The 23,383-nt window shown below is 39.7% G+C and overlaps 1 protein-coding gene across 1 annotated transcript; it reads left to right on the top strand.

The window, feature by feature from the left end:
* The first annotated feature begins 712 nt into the window (after nucleotides 1–712).
* Nucleotides 713–1,860, top strand: LOC116193191 (glutaredoxin-C10-like). Its single transcript, XM_031521989.1, is given in 3 exon segments — nucleotides 713–818; nucleotides 820–853; nucleotides 856–1,860. Coding segments are annotated over 3 exon segments (405 nt in total). The 5' UTR covers nucleotides 713–764; the 3' UTR covers nucleotides 1,173–1,860.
* The last annotated feature ends 21,523 nt before the right edge of the window (nucleotides 1,861–23,383 follow it).

Below are 23,383 nucleotides of genomic sequence, written 5' to 3' on the forward strand. Positions count from 1 at the left end.
GTAGAAGATATTTTTTGATCAAGACATAAAAAATTAAAGAGAAATTCCCATCTTCTCTCAAAAAGTATACTTTGCTAAAGAATGAGAATCCATACTTTGAGCGCTTGGGTCACATGGAGGTCGCCGATCATTTTATCGTCTCAACAACCGTAACCTATGAACGCAGGCGGGTATGTGATGCAGTCATCACTAGTTGAAACCATCCAACATTAACTACACAGGACAAATACGGAACCATCAAATAATTTTCCTAGCAAGTGGGGAGGCTTCTTTCTTTAGTTGTTATGTTGACCCCTAGTGGGTCTCTTTCTCATCCCCCAGTTTTGCTCCCAAGAAAAAGAAATATATATATATATATTATCCCAAAATCAAAATAAATAAATGAAAGGGGGTCACGTACCTACGATATAAACGATTGAATTTATCTTCAAGTCAAAAGTTCGAAATAAAAAAATCATGAATTTATATGACATATGTGTACCACTATCTTATTAATTTGAATTTTCCAATTTAAAAATATATCTAACTGCTTATTAAACCCAGTAAAAATTTTACACTTTTATTTCAATGCAAAATAAAAAATTGAAGTTATATAAATTATACTTTAAATAGAAGTATTCACTAACAGTACTTTCTGATGTAAGCAACCTTTCTCTGTCTGTTTCTTCCTCAAATATAAAACTACCCAAAGCCTCACCTCTCTCCCACACTCAACTTCCCTCTCCACCACCCCCTCCGTTGACATCCCTCTCTCACTCTAAATAATGCAAGGTGTCCAGCGCCGCCACTGCTCGGACGAGATCGTCCGCCTCGACCTCGGCTCCGGAGGTTCCGCCGCCTCCTCCGCCTCAGCCTCCTGCTCCCTCTCCATCGATGATGACGAGTCCACCGAGGCGAGGATCCAGCGGCTGATCTCGGAGCACCCCGTCATCATCTTCAGCCGCTCGGCCTGCTGCATGTGCCACGTCATGAAGCGGCTCTTCTCCACCTTGGGTGTCCACCCCGCCGTGATCGAACTCGACGACTCCGAGATCTCTGCCCTACCCTCTTCTCCCGCCCCGGCCGTCTTCATCGGGGGCACCCCCATCGGCGGCCTCGAGTCCCTTGTCGCCCTCCACCTCAGCAACCGCCTCGTCCCTAAGCTCATCGAAGCCGGCGCCCTCTGGCCGTAATATAATCATTTCCCAACATATATCTATGAAATAATAATAATAATAATAATAATAATAATAATAATAATAACAATAATAACTATTATTCCTTAAGCAAAATTTGAAAATGAAGTTCCCTGAAAATCAGAGGAGTTTATGCTCCGGATCCCGCACGTATATGTTGTCCGACTTCAGCTCGATATATATTTCTGGTCTTGAATCTTGATCAGTGGGGGATAGATCGTAGTAGTTCCAGTGGTTGTATTGTAATCCGACAGAAAATTAGGCAGAATGATCAATTAAGGATTTTCTTTTCCTCCTCTTTTGTTTTTTACTTTTGATTTGGTATTTTGTTTGTTATGGTTTGGGACTTTCTTGCTGTAGTGAGGTGATGATGGGGCCAATGATGATGAAAGGTGTGTAGGGAGAAATACAATTATTTTGCATCAGACTGGGCCCCACCTTACAATTATTAAGCAATCAAGACCGTCCAAAATGTATTCTGCAGTGTATATCTCCAACGATGGAAAAAGAACCCCAAAAAAGAAGAAGAAGAAGAAGAGGTTTGTATTGTAGTGGTGTTCTAATTGTTATCACGTTCTTGCTATTCCAAGGAATCCTTAGTTACTTTACTAGTTAAATACGAGAATTTAATGTATGATAATATAGAATCCCCCGATATTTTGGGTAATTGTGTTCATTTTTTCTAGCTCTTTTCTTAATTAATACATATGTGAATTTACTGTTGAAAAGTGCATATGGTGAAGAGAAGATTACTATGGGTCTGGCGATTCAAATGTGCATTTTGGGTTTTTAGGCGAACCGGACCGAACATGATGCCGGTTCCCGATCCGACCGGTCGAACCGGCCGGTCCGATCTGGTTCTGATAACAATGATACAGAGGTACACGAAGGAGATATGGGCTTTGGGCCCCAGTCAGATTCACCCCCTTCCATTAGTGGCTCAATGTTGACCACTACCACCTGAACCGAAATCATCTGCGGCTTCTAAAGTTGCTAGCGACTACGCCGGAATGGTGGTTGCCAACGTTCGAGCCCCAAGGCCCACCTAGCTTTCCGTGTCTCAGTTTTCTTTTTCATTACAAAAACTATGTTAAATATAAATACGTGAAATGAAAAGTTCAAAAAAGAGACACATGTAATCTCTCTAAAGAGAATTGAGCATGAAACCTCTTGATTGCCAAGTAATATTATACCCTTTCTAGTTTTCTTTCTGTTTACACCAATTTTCCACATTTCGCAGTAAATGTGGGCCTAAACATGTGAAACTCGTGAGATTGGCCCATGCAAGAAGAATAGCCGCCAATCAAAACCCACGACAAGCCCGACCCGAATTCGCGGCAATACCCATCAAGGAAAATTGTGAATGGTTGGGTGGTTGGGTGGCCAAGGATGGAAATCGTGGATTTTTTCCAAGCGTTGGTAAGAACGAATGTGGACAGTTTCTTCATTTTAGGGAATTTTCTATGCATAGCGCGTCCAAGATATTGCTCAAATATGGAGGATATCACCAACAAAAATGTTGGTTGAGTGGTAAGTAACTCACCCTCGTAAGGAGGAGAACACAAGTTTGAACCCTGGGAAGCGCACTTGTTGGGAGGGAGAATAACCTTTAATGCTTGATCTCCCGACTGGATTAATCAGAACTCATTGGGCTTCTGAATACTAGGGTACACACCGAAAAAAAAATGAAGGATATTGAGTGTGCAACAAGATTACTCCATACAAGAAAATTTATATATTCTCACATGCAGGGATATTCTCACGACCAAACAAGGAAGACATGTAGAAGAAAAGCCCACGATGGAAATGGAAGAATACAAAGTTTATGGATGAAGAATATGGATGTGCTGGGTTGTTTGGAAGCTTTCCTCATTATTTGGTTTTCTTGTCTTCACGGAGAATTGCTCTCCAAGTATGCTAGATGTTTATTTCTTTCATTAATGGTATGCATTAGGTAATAAGTGGAATATTATTTTCACATAGTCCCTGGGTTAGTTAGCTGCTTAGTGTTTTTGGATATTTCCCAGTTTCAATGTATTGGGTGGCACTATAGTGTTAGCATATTTAAGTCGAGCCCGTCTATTGTATTTCCCCTCTCGACACATCAATCAAACACGCACTTATCTTTTCTATCTTTACTGATCTCGCCGCACCTTTACATACCATGCACTAAACCACTTTTGTAGCAACCCTATCGACTCTTTACATATCACGCACCTGATCGACTCTTATTCGAGGAAACCCAGCCACCGACTAGTCCTTTAGACCTTAGGGATCAAGGCACTATGCACTAGACCGGTGAGAACGACTGGTGGTTTCGCTAGCTCACGACCTTGGGATTGTACCCTGACACGCCTCGTAACCTAACCGTCATGAGCGTTTGCCGGAGAGTTCCTGAGGAGCATTCCGAGCGAAACAACTTTCTGGCACGCTCGATGGGACCCACCGTGAAGTGATATATGCTCGTATATTGACTCGTGTTGGAAGAAAACGTGTAGGGATGTCGCACTAAAATCGTGACAACGAGAGACCTTGCTATGACGGGAGTGAGAGCACCCCTGATAGCACCAGTGATCGGCCTTCTACGAAAGACACTATTATGGGATGGCCATCACATTTAAAGAAATGTAAAGAAGAGAATAATGGTTGAATCCTCACTTGATTAGGTGAGGTGAATTTCATTGTAATATATAGTCGTATACAGTGTTCTGTGAACAGAAACAATTTAAACATGACTAAAATACGTAATATATACAGAGTAAGTTATAATGAGCTATAATGACATAAGATATGCTAAGATTTGGGATAATCTTCTCTATTACTCCCCCGCAAGCTGAACGGGGACTTCGCCACGTGAAACTTGGACCGAATGTCTTCAAAGCGTGAAGAAGATAGACCCTTGGTGAGTGCATCGGCTAACTGTTCATCAGAGTTAATGAAGCGAATAGATAGTTGCTTATGCATGAAACGCTCTCGCACAAAGTGATAGTCAATCTCAATGTGCTTGGTCCGAGCATGAAAGATAGGATTCGCCGTAAGATAAATCGCAGAGATATTGTCTCACCAAAGAGTCGGAGGGTGACACTGTGAAATCCCAAGTTCCAGAAGGAAAGACTGAAGCCATAAAATTTCAGCAGTGGCATTGGCGAGACTCTTGTACTCAGACTCAGTACTCGACCGGGCGACTGTCCTCTGCTTTTTGGAGCTCCAAGAGACGGGATTGGAGCCAAGGAAAACAATGAAACCACTGACAGAGCGACGATCATCAGGGTTACCGGCCCAATCAGCATCCGAGAAGCCATGAATAGATGAGATGGAGCCCGGGCGAATATGAAGACCATAGGTAATTGTACCCTTGAGATAACGAAGGATACGTTTTACCGCCATCCAGTGAGCAGTAGTTGGACAGTGCATAAACTGACATACCTGATTTACTGCATAGGCAATATCAGGTCTAGTGAGGGAGAGATATTGGAGGCTACCAACCACACTTCTGTAGAGAGAAGGGTCCTGAAAGGTATCTCCATCATGAAGAGAAAGTCTGGATCCGGATGAGACTGGGGAGCTGATAGGCTTGCATTCCAGCATAGAAGTGCGAGCTAGTATATCATGAATGTACTTGGACTGTGTGAGGTAGAGTCCAGTACCATTAGTTCGAGCCTCCATCCCAAGAAAGAAGTGAAGAGGACCGAGATCCTTCATGGCAAATTCCCGGTGTAAAGCAGTAATTATGGAATGAAAAGGTGCACCTGGAGTTCCCGTCAAGATGATGTCATCAACATAGATGAGAAGATAGACAAGATAAGTAGGTCCTCGAAGAATGAACAGTGAGGGATCAGCTTTGGAATCTGAAAATCCAAGTCTCTGAAGATATGTATTAAGGCGCTGGAACCAGGCCCGGGGGGCTTGTTTGAGCCCGTAGAGAGATCGGCGGAGTCGACAGACATAATCAGGGCGAGAAGTATCAATGAAGCCAGGAAGTTGAGACATATAAACCTCCTCGGTGAGATGCCCATGAAGAAATGCATTCTTCACGTCTAGTTGTCGAATCGGCCACTGGGAGGAGACAGCAATAGATAGAACTGTTCGAATGGTAACAGGCTTGATAACTGGACTAAACGTCTCTGAATAGTCGACTCATTCTCTCTGATTAAAACCCTTTGCCACCAGTCGAGCCTTATAGCGATCAATGGTGCCATCAGCCTTCTGTTTAATCCGATAAACCCATTTGCAACCAACCACATTCTACGTAGGAAATGGCGGGACAAGTTCCCAGGTATGATTCTGGACTAATGCCAGATATTCCTCCTCCATTGCTACCCGCCAATTAGAATGTTTACGGGCTTGTGCAAAGGTCTAAGGTTCCTGCAAAGCAGTGGAAACAGAGAAAGCAGAAGGATGGCGAGATATGGTGAATCGAGGAGGAGGCAGAGTACCATCCTTAGACCATGTCGTCATCCTGTGAGTATTCTGAGGAGCAGGCGCAACATCATTACCCACAGTATTTTCAACCGGAATTCCAGACTCAGTGAACTGGTCATGAATCTCAGGAGTAGGAACATGCAACTCACTAGGTAGGGTGGCAGGACTACTAGGCTCACAAAATGGCATGGAAATAGATGAAGGAATGGGAATATAAGTGGAAATATTATTTGAAGATGAGGGAATAGACATACCAGTAGCAAGTGCGGGGCCAGAAGAGGACTGACTAGCATCCACCGAGATAGGCCCACCTGTCCTGAAGGGAAGGAATTCTCATCGAAGATAACTCGAGTGGATAAGGAGATGCGACCAGTGATAGGATTCAGACATCAATATCCCTGATAGTGATAAGGATATCCAAGAAAGATACATGGTTGAGATCGAGGTTCTAATTTATGGCGTGTGTAAAGGCGTAGATAAGGATAACAAAGACACCCAAAAACTCGTAAGGTAGAATAATCAGGTGGACTACCATGAAGTACCTCAAAAAGGGGATTTGAAACGAAGGGATTTTGTGGGTAACCTGTTAATTAGGTACACTGCTGTTTCAAAGGCAAAATCCCAAAATTTCGGTGGAATGGAAGAGTGAGAAAGTAGTGTAAGTCCCATGTCAACAATGTGACGGTGTTTGCATTCAGCGAAGCCATTCTGTTGAGGAACATGAGGACATGAAATACAGTGAAAGATACCATTGTTCTGCAATTCAGACTGAAAATCTGCAGAGAGAAATTCTTTTGCACCATCTGATTGAAAATACTTGATTCGACGTCCATGAAGGTTCTCAATTTGAAGACGAAATGCTCGAAAAACACTAAGTACATCAGATCGAGATTTAAGGATATAAAACCATGAATATTTACTGTAATCATCAAGAAAGTGAATGTAATAATGATGACCAGTATGAGAAGTGATTGGTGCAGGACCCCAAATATCAGTATGAACAAGCTCAAAGGGAAATGTGCTTTTATGAAGAGTGGGTGGAAAAGTATTGTTTATTATTTTTCCCGCTTGACAAGCAGAACAAATGTGACCAACATGATCATTATTAAGGAAACAAGAAGTACGTAAGGCACGATGAACTATGGGAAAAGATGAGTGCCCAAGGCGTTGATGCCATAGGACACTGGATCCAGACATAGAGAGATGAGCTTGAGGACGGTCGATGGGCCTGTCTCTCGGATGGAAACAGTAGAGTCCATCTCTAACTGGGCCACGCATAAGCTCCTGGCGCGTATGACGATCCTTCACAATGAAACAGTCTGGGTGAAGCTCAAAGAAGCAAGTATTGTCTCTAGCAAATTTGGATATAGAAATAAGATTTTTGGAAATATGTGGAGCATAAAGAATATGATTTAAGTGTAAAGGACGTTGAGAGAGTTTAAAAGTGGAGGAACCAGATGCAAGAACAGGAATTGATTTACCACCACCCACGAGGATGTGATCGGAATGTGAGGTATCATCATGAATATTGAGATTGGATATGTCAGATGTGACATGGTGTGTTGCCCCTGAGTCCATGTACCAGTCTGGATCATGAATTCCCGGAGAAGCACCATGGGCTAGATGAGGCTGTGCCCCAGAGTACTGACAGGATAGAGCGGTGTGGCTCGGACGATTGCAAAGCTGGCAAATAATCATCGAATTGGGCCGGAAAGCTGAGTTGCCAAAAGGAGCTGGGCCTCTAGCGGTATTATAAGCTGAACTGGGCCGACTAGAAGTAAATGGCCCAAAGTTGCCTAGAGGCCCAAAGGAAACTGGGCTGAGTCGCGAGTCACGGGCTTGACCCGAGTTTTGACCCGAGTTGTGCTGACCCGAGTAATGCTGCCTGATTTGCCCGTGTCTTCTCTGCCCGAAAGCTTCACCCCCAAAATTAAAATTAGGGTTTCCTCCTCCTTGGTTTCGATCAGCTGTGTTACCCGAGCCGCCTCTGCGACCAGAGTTCTTCTTGCCGGCGTTGTTCTTGCCGTAGTTCTTCTTGCTGCCGTTGCTTCCCTTTCGCCCGTCCGTGTAGAGAACTTCCGTAGGTCCTGCGCCAAGCAAACCTGAAAGTGGAGCACTCGCAGAGGGATTCGACTGGCGGCGCTCTTCGTGACCAACAAGCAGAGATTGAAGCTCTTCGGTACTCATGGTAAGCATCCGCTCTGACTGGGCTAGAACAATCGGTTCCCAATCGGGACCGAGCCCTGTGTAGATTCTGCGATTGATGTCTGCTGGTGTTTTAGGTTTTCCGATTTGGGCATATCGTAGAGCCTGTTCTTTCACCGTTCCGATGAATTTTGCCATTGACTAACTCCCTTTCTTCAGGTCACGCCACTGCTAATCGAGAAGATCCTCCTGTGCAGCGGTTTGAGTGAGAAACGAGGTGGCAAGGGATGCCCACGCCTCCTGAGAAGTCTTAGCAGCAAGAATGGTGACGCCTATTTCCTCTGTTACTGCAAGCATCACACAGGTTAGTGCAAAATTGTCTCTGGATTCCCACCTCAGATAGTCGGGATTAGGTGTTGTAACTCCATCTGCTCCGGTAATGGTTTTGTTTGGTGCAACTGTTCGACCTTCAACGTGGTCCAGCAACCCATAGGTAGCAAGTAGAGGTGTCATAACACCCTTCCAGTAGAGATAATTTCTTCCATTAAATTTGACAGGAATAGTCGGGATACTTGAAGGAGTTTGAATAATAGTTGATGATGAAGAAGGAATGAGTGAGGTATTGTTAGTATCAGCCATGAGTGTAGAAGTAAGAATGGGAGAGATTAAGAGACTGTGAGAAGGGCTGAGAAAAGCCACAGGTAAGGATCAAAAGAGATAGGAAGCAATACGGGTGTTAACATTAAAGTCCATACAAAAGAGGCTGGATAGACACGAAGATGAAATGTTCTCCGTCAACAAGAGGCTAGACAACCAAGAAGTTGCTCATGGAAAACGGAGCAAACCAGTCGAAAAGGTTGAAGAGATGAAAGGTATCAGTTACTTGGCTTAGATGATGGAAAAGATGAAGCGTGAGAAAAAATCATTGATCACCACCAAGGTAATTAAAGTAGGGAGCTCATATAATAGTGCGGCTTTAAATTATGCCACTCAAACGTCTCAAGCTAGGTTGTCGAGCAGCGGATAGTGTACTAGAGCCGCAATAATCCTTTATGCCAGCACTTCAGCCGGCGGTGACGCAGTTTCAGCCGGCCTTGACGCAGCTAGTGTTGTCTCAAGCCCAATCAGTGCCTCAGCTGCAACAGTTCCAACGGGTTGCGATTCAGCTAGTGCCACATTCAGCTCCTTTCATGCCTTAGTCGATAGCCCTATGCACAGTCGTTAGGTATCCAGCTAGTAGTACATCAGCTGCAATAGTTTATGCCAATGTAGTAGCAGCCCATATATCCAGCTAACTAGAGGCAGGCACAAGTAGTGCAAAGTGCTCTTGTGGTTAATCCGCTAGAAGAGCAACAGGTCCAGCCCATGCGAACCCAAGCAAATCAGCTGGTTGCAACTCACCATGCAGTGTCAGCTGGACCTCAGACTTATCAACGGTAGGCACCACAAACGTCGCCATCCACACTGTCTAAGCAGCCAGTGTAACAGCCGCAGCAACATCAACTGACTATGACAAATCAGCCAGGATGATAACAACAACTATAGCCAACCTATCAGTTACAGCAATTGCAGGCAGCTACTACTAAGAGTTGATCTGAGAGATGTACGGCCGACTTTAAACCGCATGGATAGGCTAATTTATCTCTAGCCATATCCCAAATGGGTGGATCGAGATCATCAATTTCTTAGAGGTTTTAAGATACTGAAATTTACTCTATTTTTCGGTGATGACTCGCACTCCTCCGTGGAGCACATTGCAAGATTCACTAGCCAGTGTAGCGAGGTGGCAGGAGATGATTACATCAAATTTCAACTGTTTTTTATCTTGCTCACAAGCACGACTTTCAATTGCCTGCTCAATCGGTTAGAAATTGGGAGGACACGGGGGTGAAATTTCACACTCAATTTTGCTAGACTCAGTCGGAAACCACCTTCAATGACATGTTTCACCATTCGCAAAAGTCGAGTGAGAAGGTTGAAGGAGTATATTGCTTGATTCAAGTTGACAAAGCAGACATGCCGAACATATCTTTCTGAATATGAATGTGTTTGGATGTGCAAAAATAGTTTAAAGCAAAGATTAAAAAAGAAGTTTCAAGACATAGATTTTCGAGATTTCTTCGAGTTGTCAATGAAGGCAGCTAGCTACGAGAGATTTCTTGGAGAAAACTCCGAGAAGAAGTACGGCCGTTCGGAATATAAACAAAGAGTCCATACTATTTTGGAAGACTATAATGAAGATTACGAGATCGGCGCGGTTGAAATAATCACCGATATACTTATAGCATGCCTATCTCTTGTTCGGGCAAAAGGAGGAAGAGATGAAATGCCGAATGCTTTTCAGCTGAGCGAAATATTATTCCTTCAATGTCTCTAAGACTAAGGAAATTTTTGACCATCTTGTTAAAGCAGGCTTGCTTAAGCTTGGCCCAAACCACAAGCACCCAAACGTGGAAAGAATTTACGAGCAACGATTTTTAGCATTTCCACATATCTTGGAGGTATTCGACCAAAGATTGCATGAGTTTGCACAGCATCATCCAAGGCAAGCTCAATCAAGGAATATTCACCATCGCTGAAAAGCCGGTGAAGGTAGAAACAAACCTGTTCCTCGCCTCGGCTAGTGTCCAAGCTGTATCATCTGATTTGAATATGATCGTGTCCAAGCGAAAATCTGAGGACGAATAACCCATGATGGCTAAAGATGTGAACAAGATACTTGGGAGGCTACATATTGATGGTAAGTTATGCCTCTTTTGTTTGATGTTGGTGATTAATGAGAATACTTGATTATCTTTGGAGTTGGCCGCAGGGAAATTGGCCACTACAGAACAACTAACTGTGGCTAATAAACAACATCAATCAAGCGACAAGAGCGCTCGAGGGGTGATAGCTAGCCTAGTACCAGCAGCAAAAAGTAAGCAACCGAGTGTTAAGGACACTCGGGGGTTGCAGCTGAACTTGTGGCTATTACCTGACACGATCAGGTGAGCATTAAGAACGCTCAGGGGTGACGGCTAGCCCTGCAGCCGTGACCAAAAGTCATTAGCTGAGCGTTAAGCATGCTTGAAGGGTGGTGGGTAATGTCGTAGCCATTGCCAAAGTCAAGCAGCCGAGTGCCTTGAGATCCGGGTGTCGAAGTTAAGCCTAGATTCAGCCCTAAGGAAAAGTTTGGAGGATCAAAGCCCAGCCGGATAAGAAGCAGTTGAGTAAGCCGCAGTCAACTACTAAAATGATTCCAACTAAGTCGCGCTTAATTGTCCCACCCAACAAAGTCTAAAGGCGAGCTGGCTGAAGGGGCGGAGCGCACTATAACCATTAGCTCCATAGTCTGCAAACCATGAGTAGCTCGGAAGGTCAGTTTCTGGCTAAATTCGACTAATAGTTGACATACGGCCAAATACTTGAAGGCTAACCCCACGGCTAGAGGATGAACACAACATGCTAGCTGGCCGTTAGAATCATTACTATGAAGGATGGCCAGCCTTGAAGTTCAATGGTCGATTCACGCTATCACATTCCATAGATGTACTTTTTATTACTCCTCAAGTTAGGCTCGTGCGAAAAATTATAATTACATGCTCAGCCCCGCTCGATACTCTCGCGTGGCTATACATGCTGGGGGTATTACACCTATTTTTCGCACTTCACAGTACATGTAGGCCCAGACATGTGAAGCTCATGAGACCGGCCCATGCTAGGAGAATAGCCTACAATCGAAGCCCATGACAAGCTTGACCTAAATTCACAACACTACTCTTTAGGGATAGTCGTGAATGGTTGGACGGCCAATGATGGAAATCGTGGATTATTTCCAAGTGTAGGCAAGAACGAATGTGGACGGCTTCCCCATTTTAGGGAATTTCCTATGCGTAGCACGTCCAAGATATTACCTAAATATGGAGGATATTAAGTGTGCAACAAGATTGTTCCATACAAGGAAGATTATATATTTTTACATGCAGGGATATTCTCACGGCCAAACAAGGAAGACATGTAGAAGGAAGCCCATGATGGAAATGGAAGAATACACGGTATTATAAATGAAGAATATACACGTGCCATAGTGTTTGGAAGCTTTCATTATTATTTGGTTTCCTTGTCTTCATGGAGAATTGCTCTCCAAGTATGCTAGATGTTTATTTCTTTCATTAGTCGTAGGCATTTAGGTAATATGTAGAATATTAATTTTTTCATAGTCTTAATTTTTTTGTTGGATAAAAGGTCGAGAGGGGGAGACCAGTATAGCAACCCTCCTCTAGAGACTAGAGGGGCTCCATAGTCACCATAGAATGTTCCATTTGCCTGAATGAATAAAGAGCTTGGTAAGATATAGCCCACCTAGGTCATCATGACCCCACCAAAGCACACAGTGGACCAGAACAGCTCGCATAGGGTAGAGGACAAGGGTCTACTAACGCAAGTGCTTTCGTTTAAGTCGAGATTCGACCCCTTGACCTCCCCTTTGGAAGACGAAGTCCGTTATCAACTGGGCTACAACATTGGTGGTACATAGTCTTAGGGTTAGTTGCTTAGTTTTCTGGATATTTGCAATTTCAAAGTGTTGGGCGGCACTCTTGTGTTAGCCTATTTAAGTCGAGTCCATCTATTGTATTTTCCTCCCTCGGCACATCAATCAAACATACACTTGTCTTTTCTATTTTTATTTGTCCCAACGCACCTTCAATATCTATTTTTCCCGCACATTTACAGACCATGCACTACATCGCTTTCCGAAGCAACCCTATCAACCTTCTGGGATCACCCTGCCGTCGATCCATCGACTATTATCATTTTGACTTCTGAGTCAAGAAAACTACTAAGCTAAGGTTTCGGCCTTTAGCTTAGTTCTTTCGGCTATCCGTAGCTAAGATCGCGCTTGCTATTCACTGGATACCCTGCTATTCACGGGCTTCCACGGACCGTGAAAGGATAGCTTTGAGATCGGCTTCCGAGCCTTCCCCTTCTACGAGTCAGGCTACACAATCACACGCACGTTTGGTAGAGCCAAAGCGAACTTTCCCTTGTGGCCGCGACATCGTCTGCATCTCATCGGATCATCACGCACCCGACCGACTCTTATCCAAGGAAACCCAGCCGCCGACTAGTCCTTCGGACCTTAAGGACTGAGGTGCTACATACTAGACCTGTGAGGACGGTTGGTGGTTCTACTACTTCCCGGCCTTGGAGATTTTGCTATATCTTTTCTTTCTAAGAAACATAATAAGGGAAAATGAAATTTCTACAATGACCGTAAATCCCGCCGAATTCTTAGATTTGTAGTCCACAATACTCGCTGCTAGGTGAAGGATGCCTCTTCTTTACATTTATTACGTTTATTTTTTTTACGAGTATGGTAATTGGAATAATCTTATTACTCATTAAAAACATATTTCCATTTTTGTAAAAGGTAATCCAAGACTTTTCTTGATCCTATATAATTCTTGGATTTGCAGTCCCTACCTTACCGCTCGGCCATACCGTCAAAATGATACCATATGAATTAGATAAAAACATCCTACCTTTGCTTGGGGTGGAGGAATTACTAAACAATGGACTCCTAACGTAGACAAAGGACTGCGGTTCGTTCAATAAATTCCTATCTCTCTTCTATCTTTAAGATGTTTGGAATTTTCAAAACTACATGGACATGCAGAAAAGAAATGCTATCCCCACTCGGACCAAGACATAACTTTTACTTGTTCATTAAAACAGGTTTATGAACAACGAATCTCTTTATAATAAACAAATCCATTTTATAGGTTCATTATTACCGGTAGTTTCAACAAAGGAGCGAACTAATTATGTATTCAATACTTGAATTCTCTGTCTAGATGCTACATAGTTAGTTCTCATCCTTCAGCGACCACGAGTGTAATAGGAGCATCTGTCAACAAAAGGATCACCCTAAGATGATCATCTCATGGCTATTGAAAATGAATCAAATCAGATGGTTTTATTTCTCAATCTTTCCATTGCATTGACCAATATTTTGATTTTCTAAATATTTTTTTATGAAAAAATTCTAAATTTATTTCCTCATAAATGCTTGCATAGATTATTGCAATGATTCTATTAACTAGATTTATAGAATACACGTTATTATGGTGTTTTCAGAATTTATCTAATTTAATGGCCCGCCCAAATATGCAGGCATAATTAACTAGCAATTACATTGTTGTTCTAACGGAGAGAGTGAGAATAGAATTCCAATGGTGTTGGGCCGATGCTGATCCCTACTGCCCAAGTAGGATTTCAATTCTACTTCACTCCACAATGTCTTGACAAAATATGTAATAGTAAATGAAAAAAATATTGTAATAATAATTAAATAAGTAGGTCAAAGAATTTATTATTAAATTTGAGAAAAAGATAAAAAGAAATTATGTGCATATATATGGATGTTGTTGGAAATTATAATCCCATATGAAAAAAATGAAAGATTAATCATGAGTTTATATGAGACTTGGATACTAACACTTATCAGCTTGAGTTTTTAAGTGAATATGAGCTCAGGTCCGTATAAGCCCAATGAAAATTTAATATGGTATCAGAGCCCAAGTTATGCGTATACGCGCCAAATGACGTGTGCGCACCCACATCACGTCAGGCCCAATACGTTCGAATGCAGCCAAGAGTGCGCCTCATATTAGTCCCCTCTCGTCCGAGCACGGAAGATGAGCCCAACTCAAGGTCAGTTGTTAAAGGCGGGTGTTTAAGGACACGTGACAAAATGTAGGCAGAAATAGACCACACGTTACACGTGAAGGTGACTGTTGGGAATTATAATCTCACATGGAAAAAAAAAATAAAAGAATAACCATGAGTTTATATAAGGTTTGGGTGCCAACCATTAACAGATGTAAAACTAGATAGAAAAATTTATTATTAAAAAATTGGGCAAATTACACAAAAAAATCTAAGTTTTGTAAAACGTTTCAGTTTTGTCCTAAATTTTATTTTGTAACAAAACAAACCATAAGTTTTCTAAATTGTCTCAAAAATAACATCCGTTATAAATTCCATCAATTTTGCATACGTGGACTATTAATTTCAGACATAAATTAATAAAAAAAATAAGATAGGTTAAATAAAAAAGTTCAAATTTTCAAAAAAGTTCAATTTCATTATAAATTTGGTATGTAATGAAAAAAAATCATATGGTTTATCAGATGATGTGTAAACTCTGTGGGTCCTGTGAAGTTCACGTTGGCAAATAGAAGACAAACTTAACAGAATGATAACAAGAGGTCAAATTTGAGATAATTATCAAAATATGTGGTTTTTTTGTTACAAAACAAAATTTATGACAAAACTGAGACGTTTTACAAAATTTAGGTTTTTTTTATGTAATTTGCCCTAAAAAATTCGTCGTAATAATGGTTAAGAGAAAATATATATGATAATTTATTCTTAAATTTTTTTTAAAAAAGTAATGATTGCATTTTTAAATTGAGGAAAAAATACATTGGAGTGAAGTGAAGTAGAATTTCACTCTAAAACTAAACGCTACATCAAAAAGTAATGGAAAAGAAACGGAGAAATAGATGGAAATTGAAAAACTTAGCTAAAAAACGGAAATTTTAATAGAACACATAATTGGCTATAAAGAAAATTACATACAGATAATGATTTGAGGTCCGTCGCCTCGTCAGATAAATAAAGAATTCTAACCGGCGGCAAAGTGCATGGTCACCCCTAGTTATTCTAGAATCATGAGGTTTAATTTCTAACAACAGTTCTTTTTTTTTTTGGTTAGGAAATAGAATAAAGTCAGTTTTTATCCCTCTGAAATAACCCTTAGTAATTTAATTACAAGTTTAAAATGTTCAGAATGGGAAACTTCTATATCCAAACGGAGCATTCAATCTCGGATTCTCCAAATCATGTAAATCATATTACAGGTTGTCTCAATTAGTCTTATCCTTTAATAATTGAAAATTTCTTAAATGATCCTACCTTGAAATAATGAGGGTGAGCAAGAATTGATAGAATTCACTTAATAATTAGTAACAATAATGTCATTTGTCCATTTGATTAACATTCCATGTACGAATTTGTTGCATTCTAATTGATTTTTTTCTCACACCGTGTGACAGAATAAGATCGTTCAAGAATTTTCTACGCATTTTATACGTATTATTCACTTCCTGAAGTGTAGGTTCAAGAGCTAGCTCATACCGTATGTTAGATCACCCCCAAATTTTGTATGCAGAAATTATTTATCCTTTCCCTAAATTCTTTTCTTCTCCAAGTCGGTAAAATCTTTTCCTGATTTCTTTTCAGAAAACCTTAAATACTACTATTTCACAAACATTGAGGTAATAGATTACTTACATCAAATTTATACGACATGATTACATCAAATATGGATCCTTGAAGTTGCCAACTCCTGGGTATAATCATTAGAAGATTTACGAATAAATTTGTCTGTCGAAGTCGAACTAATTTCCAGAATTAATTTGATCAAGTACCTTCTGCCAATTGTATTTCCATTTTACATTTGCAGATCTTCTAAATTTTTTTTTCCCTTATTTTGGGCACAACCAGATGGGTGGTGCCCGAGTTGGGTTATAGCACTTTACTTATCTACTGAGCAATTCAAAAGGAAGGACATCATATTTGGTAATTAGCATGACATTTATTTAATAGAGTTTCAGGTTCTAATTGGCTGGTTAATAAACGTACTAGCGATGAATATCGCTTATATATGATGTTATATAATGTTTTTGAGTGCATGCAGCCATTTCCTGGAAATGAGATCATCATGACAAAAACCATTAAAACGTATTTACAACCATTCACTCTAAAAGAAATAATAATCTAGCAACCACAAAACGTTTTTTGTTTTTTTTTTTGGCACCAAGATCCGCAACGGTATACTCAATTAATGGCAATGTCTGGTGTCGTGATTATTTCAGAGTAATCATAACAAATGACAAATAGTGATCTACGTCATCCATGAATTTCCTATCTTATTTTTTGGAAAACTTAAGTTTTTTAATGAGACTACTAACACTTTAATCCTCTAATAGTTCAATTGTCACCACTTAACTACCTGAATTTTCAAAATCAGGAATTTGATCCCCCATTACAATTCCATCTAATAGTTTGATCCTAACGTCAAGTTGTTGAACGGAAATCTGACGTGGAAGCTAAGTTAGGATAAACGGTGTCAATTGTAGGCCACGTCGCTACCAAAACGACGGCGTTTTGCAACCAGCACACCCAAAAAAAAAAAAAAACGACGTTGTCATATGGCTACACGCAAACGCAAAAACGACGCCGGCTTCTCTGCCTCAATGATTCATGCTAAAACGACGTTGGCTTCTCTGCCTCAGTCATTCTTCTTCTTCCGAGTGAAACCCTAATTTCCGCAATCGAATTCGAAATTCCCAAATTCCATTTGAAACCCTAATCCCCAAATTCCCAAATTTCGTAAATCCTCTAATCGAATCCCAAAATTGTTAAATCGAAGCATAAACCCTAATCCCCAAATTCCCAAAATCTTCCCATTGATTGCGATCCCAATTTGGAGCACCATGACTTGCAACTCTCAATCACAGTAGTGCTGTTGTAATCACCGTTGGTTGCTTGAGGATTCAGCTGTCTACCCCAAGAACACGAGAACGAGCAGTTGTAGCATGTCAAATGACGAAGATGGGTTTTGTGATTGCGGGCGAAGAAAGAGCAGTTGGAGTAGTAACAGTGATGAAAACATCTACTGTTACTGTGGGCGAAGAGCTTTAAGGATGACTTCCAACACCAAATGCAATCCTGGAAGGGAGTTCTATAGGTACCTACAGTGGAGGAACAAAAGTATGAGCTATGAATATTTTCAATGGGAATATGAAATTGGCTTGGCAAAGTTCTCTCCTGATAAGAAGTTGATCAGTCAGTTTAGGAGGAGGAATGCCGCCTATGAGCTACAATTGAAAAGGTTACGGCTTGTGTGTTTGATATTGGCTTTGTTGGTTAATGTTTTGGCAATGAAATTCTGGAAGTAAACTGACTGTGGTTTATTTGGTGTGGCTTGGAGTGCATCTAGTATGTTGTGCATCTGGTCTGATTTGCTTATGTTGTGATGGAAGTGGGCTTTGGCAGTGGCCTTTGTAGTTGATCAATCTGTTGGTAGTTGATCTGTGTTGGTAGTTGATCAATGTGTTGAAGTTGTGGTGTTAGTTGTCTGGCACAGGTAGACGTTGTTTAGGAATTGCTAGCATGAGTAGATGGTGCTGGTGTTAGTTGTCTGGATGCTATGCATGTATAAACTGGAAATGTAGTACAACTACAATATCTAATGAAGAACCTCTTGTTGATATCATTTGTTTCATTTTGTTCCTGTTATGTCATTTATATCCTACTTTGCAACTGAGCCACTTAGATCCCACTAGTAACTGAGCACTGCACTGCACTAAGCACCATTCAGTGCGACCGCTTAGCACTGCACTGAGCACCATTGTGTGCTACCACTGAGCACCGCACTGAGCATCATTGTGTGCGACCACTGAGCACTGCACTGATCACTATTATGTCCAACCACTGAGCTCAAACACCAACTGACCAACCGAGCAGTAATCTAACAAAATAGCAACAATGCAACAAAGCAAACTTTTGAACATTCTTGAGAATAATTGTTGCATATATTAGCTTCAATTACAAGGTAAGAGTACAAATGATCAGATGAACATTTCAAGACCACAAAAATATGGTAACAATTGGTCAGAAAATGACCATCTGACCACTACAAATTGTCCATTTAGTCACCTATACAAAATGTACCTGATTTAACCACGCAAACTACCATTAACATTAACTATAACAAAAGACCAACTTAACAATGCCATCACCTATATGATAAGACCAAAAGAGGACTAAATATCAGCTCCTATACACTTTCATATGTACTATCATTAAATATACCAAAAAATGCTTCCATTAATGATTCATGTATTGCAGCTTCAATTCCTCATGCTATTTCTCTTTCTAAACCTGCATGGAGCATGATTCCTAAGTAGGCAAATTTTGGCTTGGGTTAGATGAGGACCTCTAAGCTTACTTGTTTACCAAACTCCTAGTCGTCCTTGGAAGAATTAATGGTGGAGGAGGAGACCCTGCTACATAATCACCAATCACTGACCTTGGAGCGGGAGCATACATTGGCACTGAGGTAGGTGTAGTTCTCACCAAATGGTGACTGGGCAAAAATCAGCACGCATCATCCCATTGTCTTCGTCATCACTCCCTTTCAATACTTGATAATCCTCATTAATGTGTCTTTGATAATCAAACTTAGGTATTACAATATCATCATATTCAGCCCTCGCAATAATTTCTGACACTTCATTCTCTGAGGAAATGTTAATACCAACATTAGCTCTCCATTTTGACTTTCTCTATCTTGAAGGCTCGGCAACATCAGTTACAACCTTATCTACAAATTCAAATGTTTCTGCAAGAAATTCCTTATCATCATCCTCATTCTCTTCATACTCATTTGATCCAAGTTCGTATGTTTCATCCTCAGTCCTATCAGAACCAATCTCATATCCTCTATCACTACCAACCTCACCCTCATCAACTCCATCTGACCGATCATTCTCCTCTGACATTGTCTGACATTTAAAAAAAAAACAAGTAAGAGATACAATAAACAAAATAGTAGCATCAACCCCAACACCATAAAGACAAGCATGGTCCACAACTAAAAAAAGTTTACTCTTTTATGCTTGTCCACTTACTAGACAACATATAAATGCCAAAAGTACAAACAAACCGAACAAATACCAACATCTGTGGTCCACAAACAATGATCAATAGGAGGAACAAACTTTCGGATCTTCTATGGCAGAAAAAGACCAAACATCATACCATTGTAACATTCTCTAACTTGGATTAATGCGAAATCGCATCGATTTCACCTTTACTCTATTTGATTCCCAAGTGGGTTAGGCAGAAAAATTACTTTTTCAACTCTGTAATTAGGTTAGAATGAAATTTGGGGCTGATTTTCACACCTTTGAACCCTTTCATGGACAGAGGCAGTAGACGACTTCGTTTTTGCGTGGCTAGAAAGGATGGCACGGCGTCGTTTTCGTTTTTTCGTATCCAGGGTGCCAAACGACGCACGTCTTTGCGTGGTTAGGAAGGACAACTCGACGTCATTTTTCTTTTAGGGTTTACACTTCGATTGGACAAATTTGGGATTCGATTAGAGGATTTATGGAATTTGGGGCTCAGGGTTTTCGGTTGGATTAGAGGAATTTGGGAATTTGGGGATTAGGGTTTCAAATGGAATTTGGGGATTAGGGTTTCAAATGGAATTTGGGAATTTCGGATTCGATTGGGGAAATTGGGGTTTCGCTCAGAAGAAGAAGAATGACTGAGGTACAGAAGCCGACGTTGTTTTTGGGTGAATTACTGAGGCAGAAAAGCCGACGTCGTTTTTGTATTTTCGGGTTTGCGTGTTGCCAGACGACGATGTCGTTTTTCGTTTTGGGTGTGCAAGTTGCAAAACGCCGTCGTTTTGGTAACGACGTGGCCTATAATTGACGTTGTTTATCCCAATTCAGCTTCCACATCAGATTTCCATTCAACAACTTGACGTTAGGACCAAACTGTTAGAGGGAATTGAAATTGAGGGATCAAATTCCTGATTTTGAAAATTCAGGTAGTAAAGTGGTGACAATTGAATAATTGGAGGACTAAAGAGTTAGTGGTCTCTTTTTTAATCTTCAAAAAGTCCATGTTCGGAGAGAAAAAATATTGAGTAAGACTAACAAATAATTAGGGTGTATTTGAGAAAGGAACATAATGTAATAGCAAAAGATGTGACCTTTTTTATTTAATTTCTTTTTCTTTTACTATATTCGTGAGTCTTTTTTTAACAAAAATAAAGCATTTGTGCTCTTATTAATAATTAAGTGAGGAAAATTTCATGCAATTGCGCATAAAATCGGGTACCAAACTATAAGATCCATATTATGCCACAAGTTGCATTATTTTGGGCTTTTTTCCCTCAGAAAATGACCCTTTTTAAATTAAATAATGATCTTCGAAAAAGAAAATGTTAGATCAGACCAATACAATAAGATGATCTATGTAAGTTCCAATAAAATGTGACAATAAAATTTTAAAAGAGATGGGTATTGTAAATTCTACATGATAATGGCGTCAAGACATTTATTTGTCCAAATATGGTAAATATTCCTAAGTAATTTGTCAAAAAATACTCTTAATTTAAAATTCCACTCATATTTACTGATATTCTTTGAGTATGGTTAAATTTCAATGTTGAATTAGAATAATTTTTTTACATTGATTATTAAGATGATATAGCAACCAAATAAGGTATGTCACTTAATGTTTTTTCCTTAATTATATATATATATATATATATGTTTAAGTGTAGTTATCAGAACGTGTCACGCATGCAATAGTCCAGCGGCTCTATTCCTTTTGTGGATTCTTGACAAATCAAATGCAGAAAGAATCTCTATGCGATTCTGTTCAAAGCGGGGAAAAAAGAAAAAGAAAACCTGAATTCATTTCTAATTTTCAAAAAAGTTATTATACTATATTAAAAATTTATGAAAGAAGCACTAAGCTGACATCATCATGTTCTCAATGAACAGTTTATTTAGACAAATATAAGGTAGAACTGCTTCCTAAATGTTACATAATTATTCCGCTTATGTTCCATAAGCAAAATATTTAATGAAGATCATTTTTATTTTGGCAACTAAATTTGTTCGTTATTCCAATTTTATCGTTTCGATTGGAAAAAAAATGCTTTTTGAATTTTTATTTTATTAGCAGATGATCTTCAAATTATAAATAAATAAAAAAAGTACTTTATTTATAGTTAAGATGAAAATGTCTGCCCAAAGAATAACGATTAAATGCAAGAACCTTCCAGTTTCATAAGAGCGACTTTATATGTAATCAATAAAGATCATTTTTATAATTTTTTAGTTAGAGGAAATAGGTAATATTGCTCTTAGTACGGGAAAAACCTACTTATAAAAAGACAGTTTACGATGTAGAAGTAACACAGTCATGTAATCTTGACAGAGATGTTCGAGTAATAAATTCGGATGCTTATATAAAAAAGAAAAAGAGTAATATTTGCAAACGCATCCACCCCACCAAAGATCCTTAGTGCAGAGGTATTAATTTGATACCACTATTTCCCTTTATTTTTTGCCTTTCTTTTTATGAATAAATTAGTCTAAAGTTCCAAAAAGGCCAATTTAGGTACTTTTAGCGGTTGATTTCATTTTAATTTTACTTTATAATTCTTCCTTTTCCTGAGGAGATGCTATGCTCAACAGTCGTCATTGCTGCTTTGGCTTCTTCCTTTAGTGGGGACACCCACTTCAGTCTTTTTCCTTATTTATATTTTTTATTTAGTTTATTTATTTTTCTTTTTTGGGTCTCTTTCAATGATTTTGTACCTACAAAAAAGCAAACGAATATTATTTCTTTTAGGGCTGAAGCCCACTGTTTAGGGCCTTTTAAATACCATCCAATTAATTAATTAATGATCAGTTAACCCCTCCCCTGGTCTCTGGACACAGCAAAGGGTCGAGCTGACATCACTTGTATAAGCTTCCAAATATTTTACACCAATTATAAAACTTCAATTATGGAATTCATGTTTTTGGGCATATATTGATGCAAGTTTTAAATTCATTATTTTACAGCTTTTTGATGTACTCTCCACTTCCGCAACCGGAAGTATGGACTCCTCTAAAACCATGTACTAGCTATTCGGCTCGGACCACTTGAACATTCATTTTGTTCGACAAAAAAGTTGTTGAATTATTCAAGTGGAAGATGACATGTCAAATTTACTATAAAATGAAAAGTATTTGATACTTTTTCTCAATAACAAAACATATTCTTTTTTTTTTTTTTGCTACTTAGTGCAAGCATGCTCAGTTCTGTTTTCCCGCATGAGATCCCATAGAGGCTGCCTTTCTGCGGAAATTATTGGAATTCTGGGAAAATGATCTCGTAACAGAATTTCCACAGTATGTTTTAATTGCGGAAATTTTTGTTGATCAACGAAAGAGTCATTTATAATTTTCATAAAATATTAAGCGTGTAAAATTTCTTAATATATAACTTTCAAATTAAGAAGGGATGATGGCGCCATACCCGCATCACTACTGATCATTGCCAAAGGCTGCGCAACCACCGGTCGACCGATGCAATTGACAATGATCTCATGCGAGTTCAATCTGTTTCAAAATGTAAAAGATAAAGAAAATTTAAGGTTTAACAGTATATGTCCCGAACATAAAATATGAAACTTAACGTTATACGCCCTGGAAATACTTTTCCCCTAAAACGGTAAAAACTGATTAATTATTAAGAGAGAGTATAACACAGTGATGCATCTCTCGCCTGGCGATGAAGAGGTTCTAGACTCGATATCCAATGGGACTACTCGTGCCATTTTATTTGATATTTAGGAATTTTATTTTAATGTACTAGGTCATGGGTTTCTCTTGTTACCGAAAAAAATGTTATGACTAATTATATTGTATTATTTCCTGATATTTCTTCTTCACTATTTTCCCGTAGACAAGATTTTTATGTCCATCCGTTCTTTGAGTTAGACTCCTTACTGCGTG

Source organism: Punica granatum, chromosome 1 (genome assembly GCF_007655135.1).
Source record: "Punica granatum isolate Tunisia-2019 chromosome 1, ASM765513v2, whole genome shotgun sequence".
Lineage (NCBI taxonomy): Eukaryota > Viridiplantae > Streptophyta > Magnoliopsida > Myrtales > Lythraceae > Punica > Punica granatum.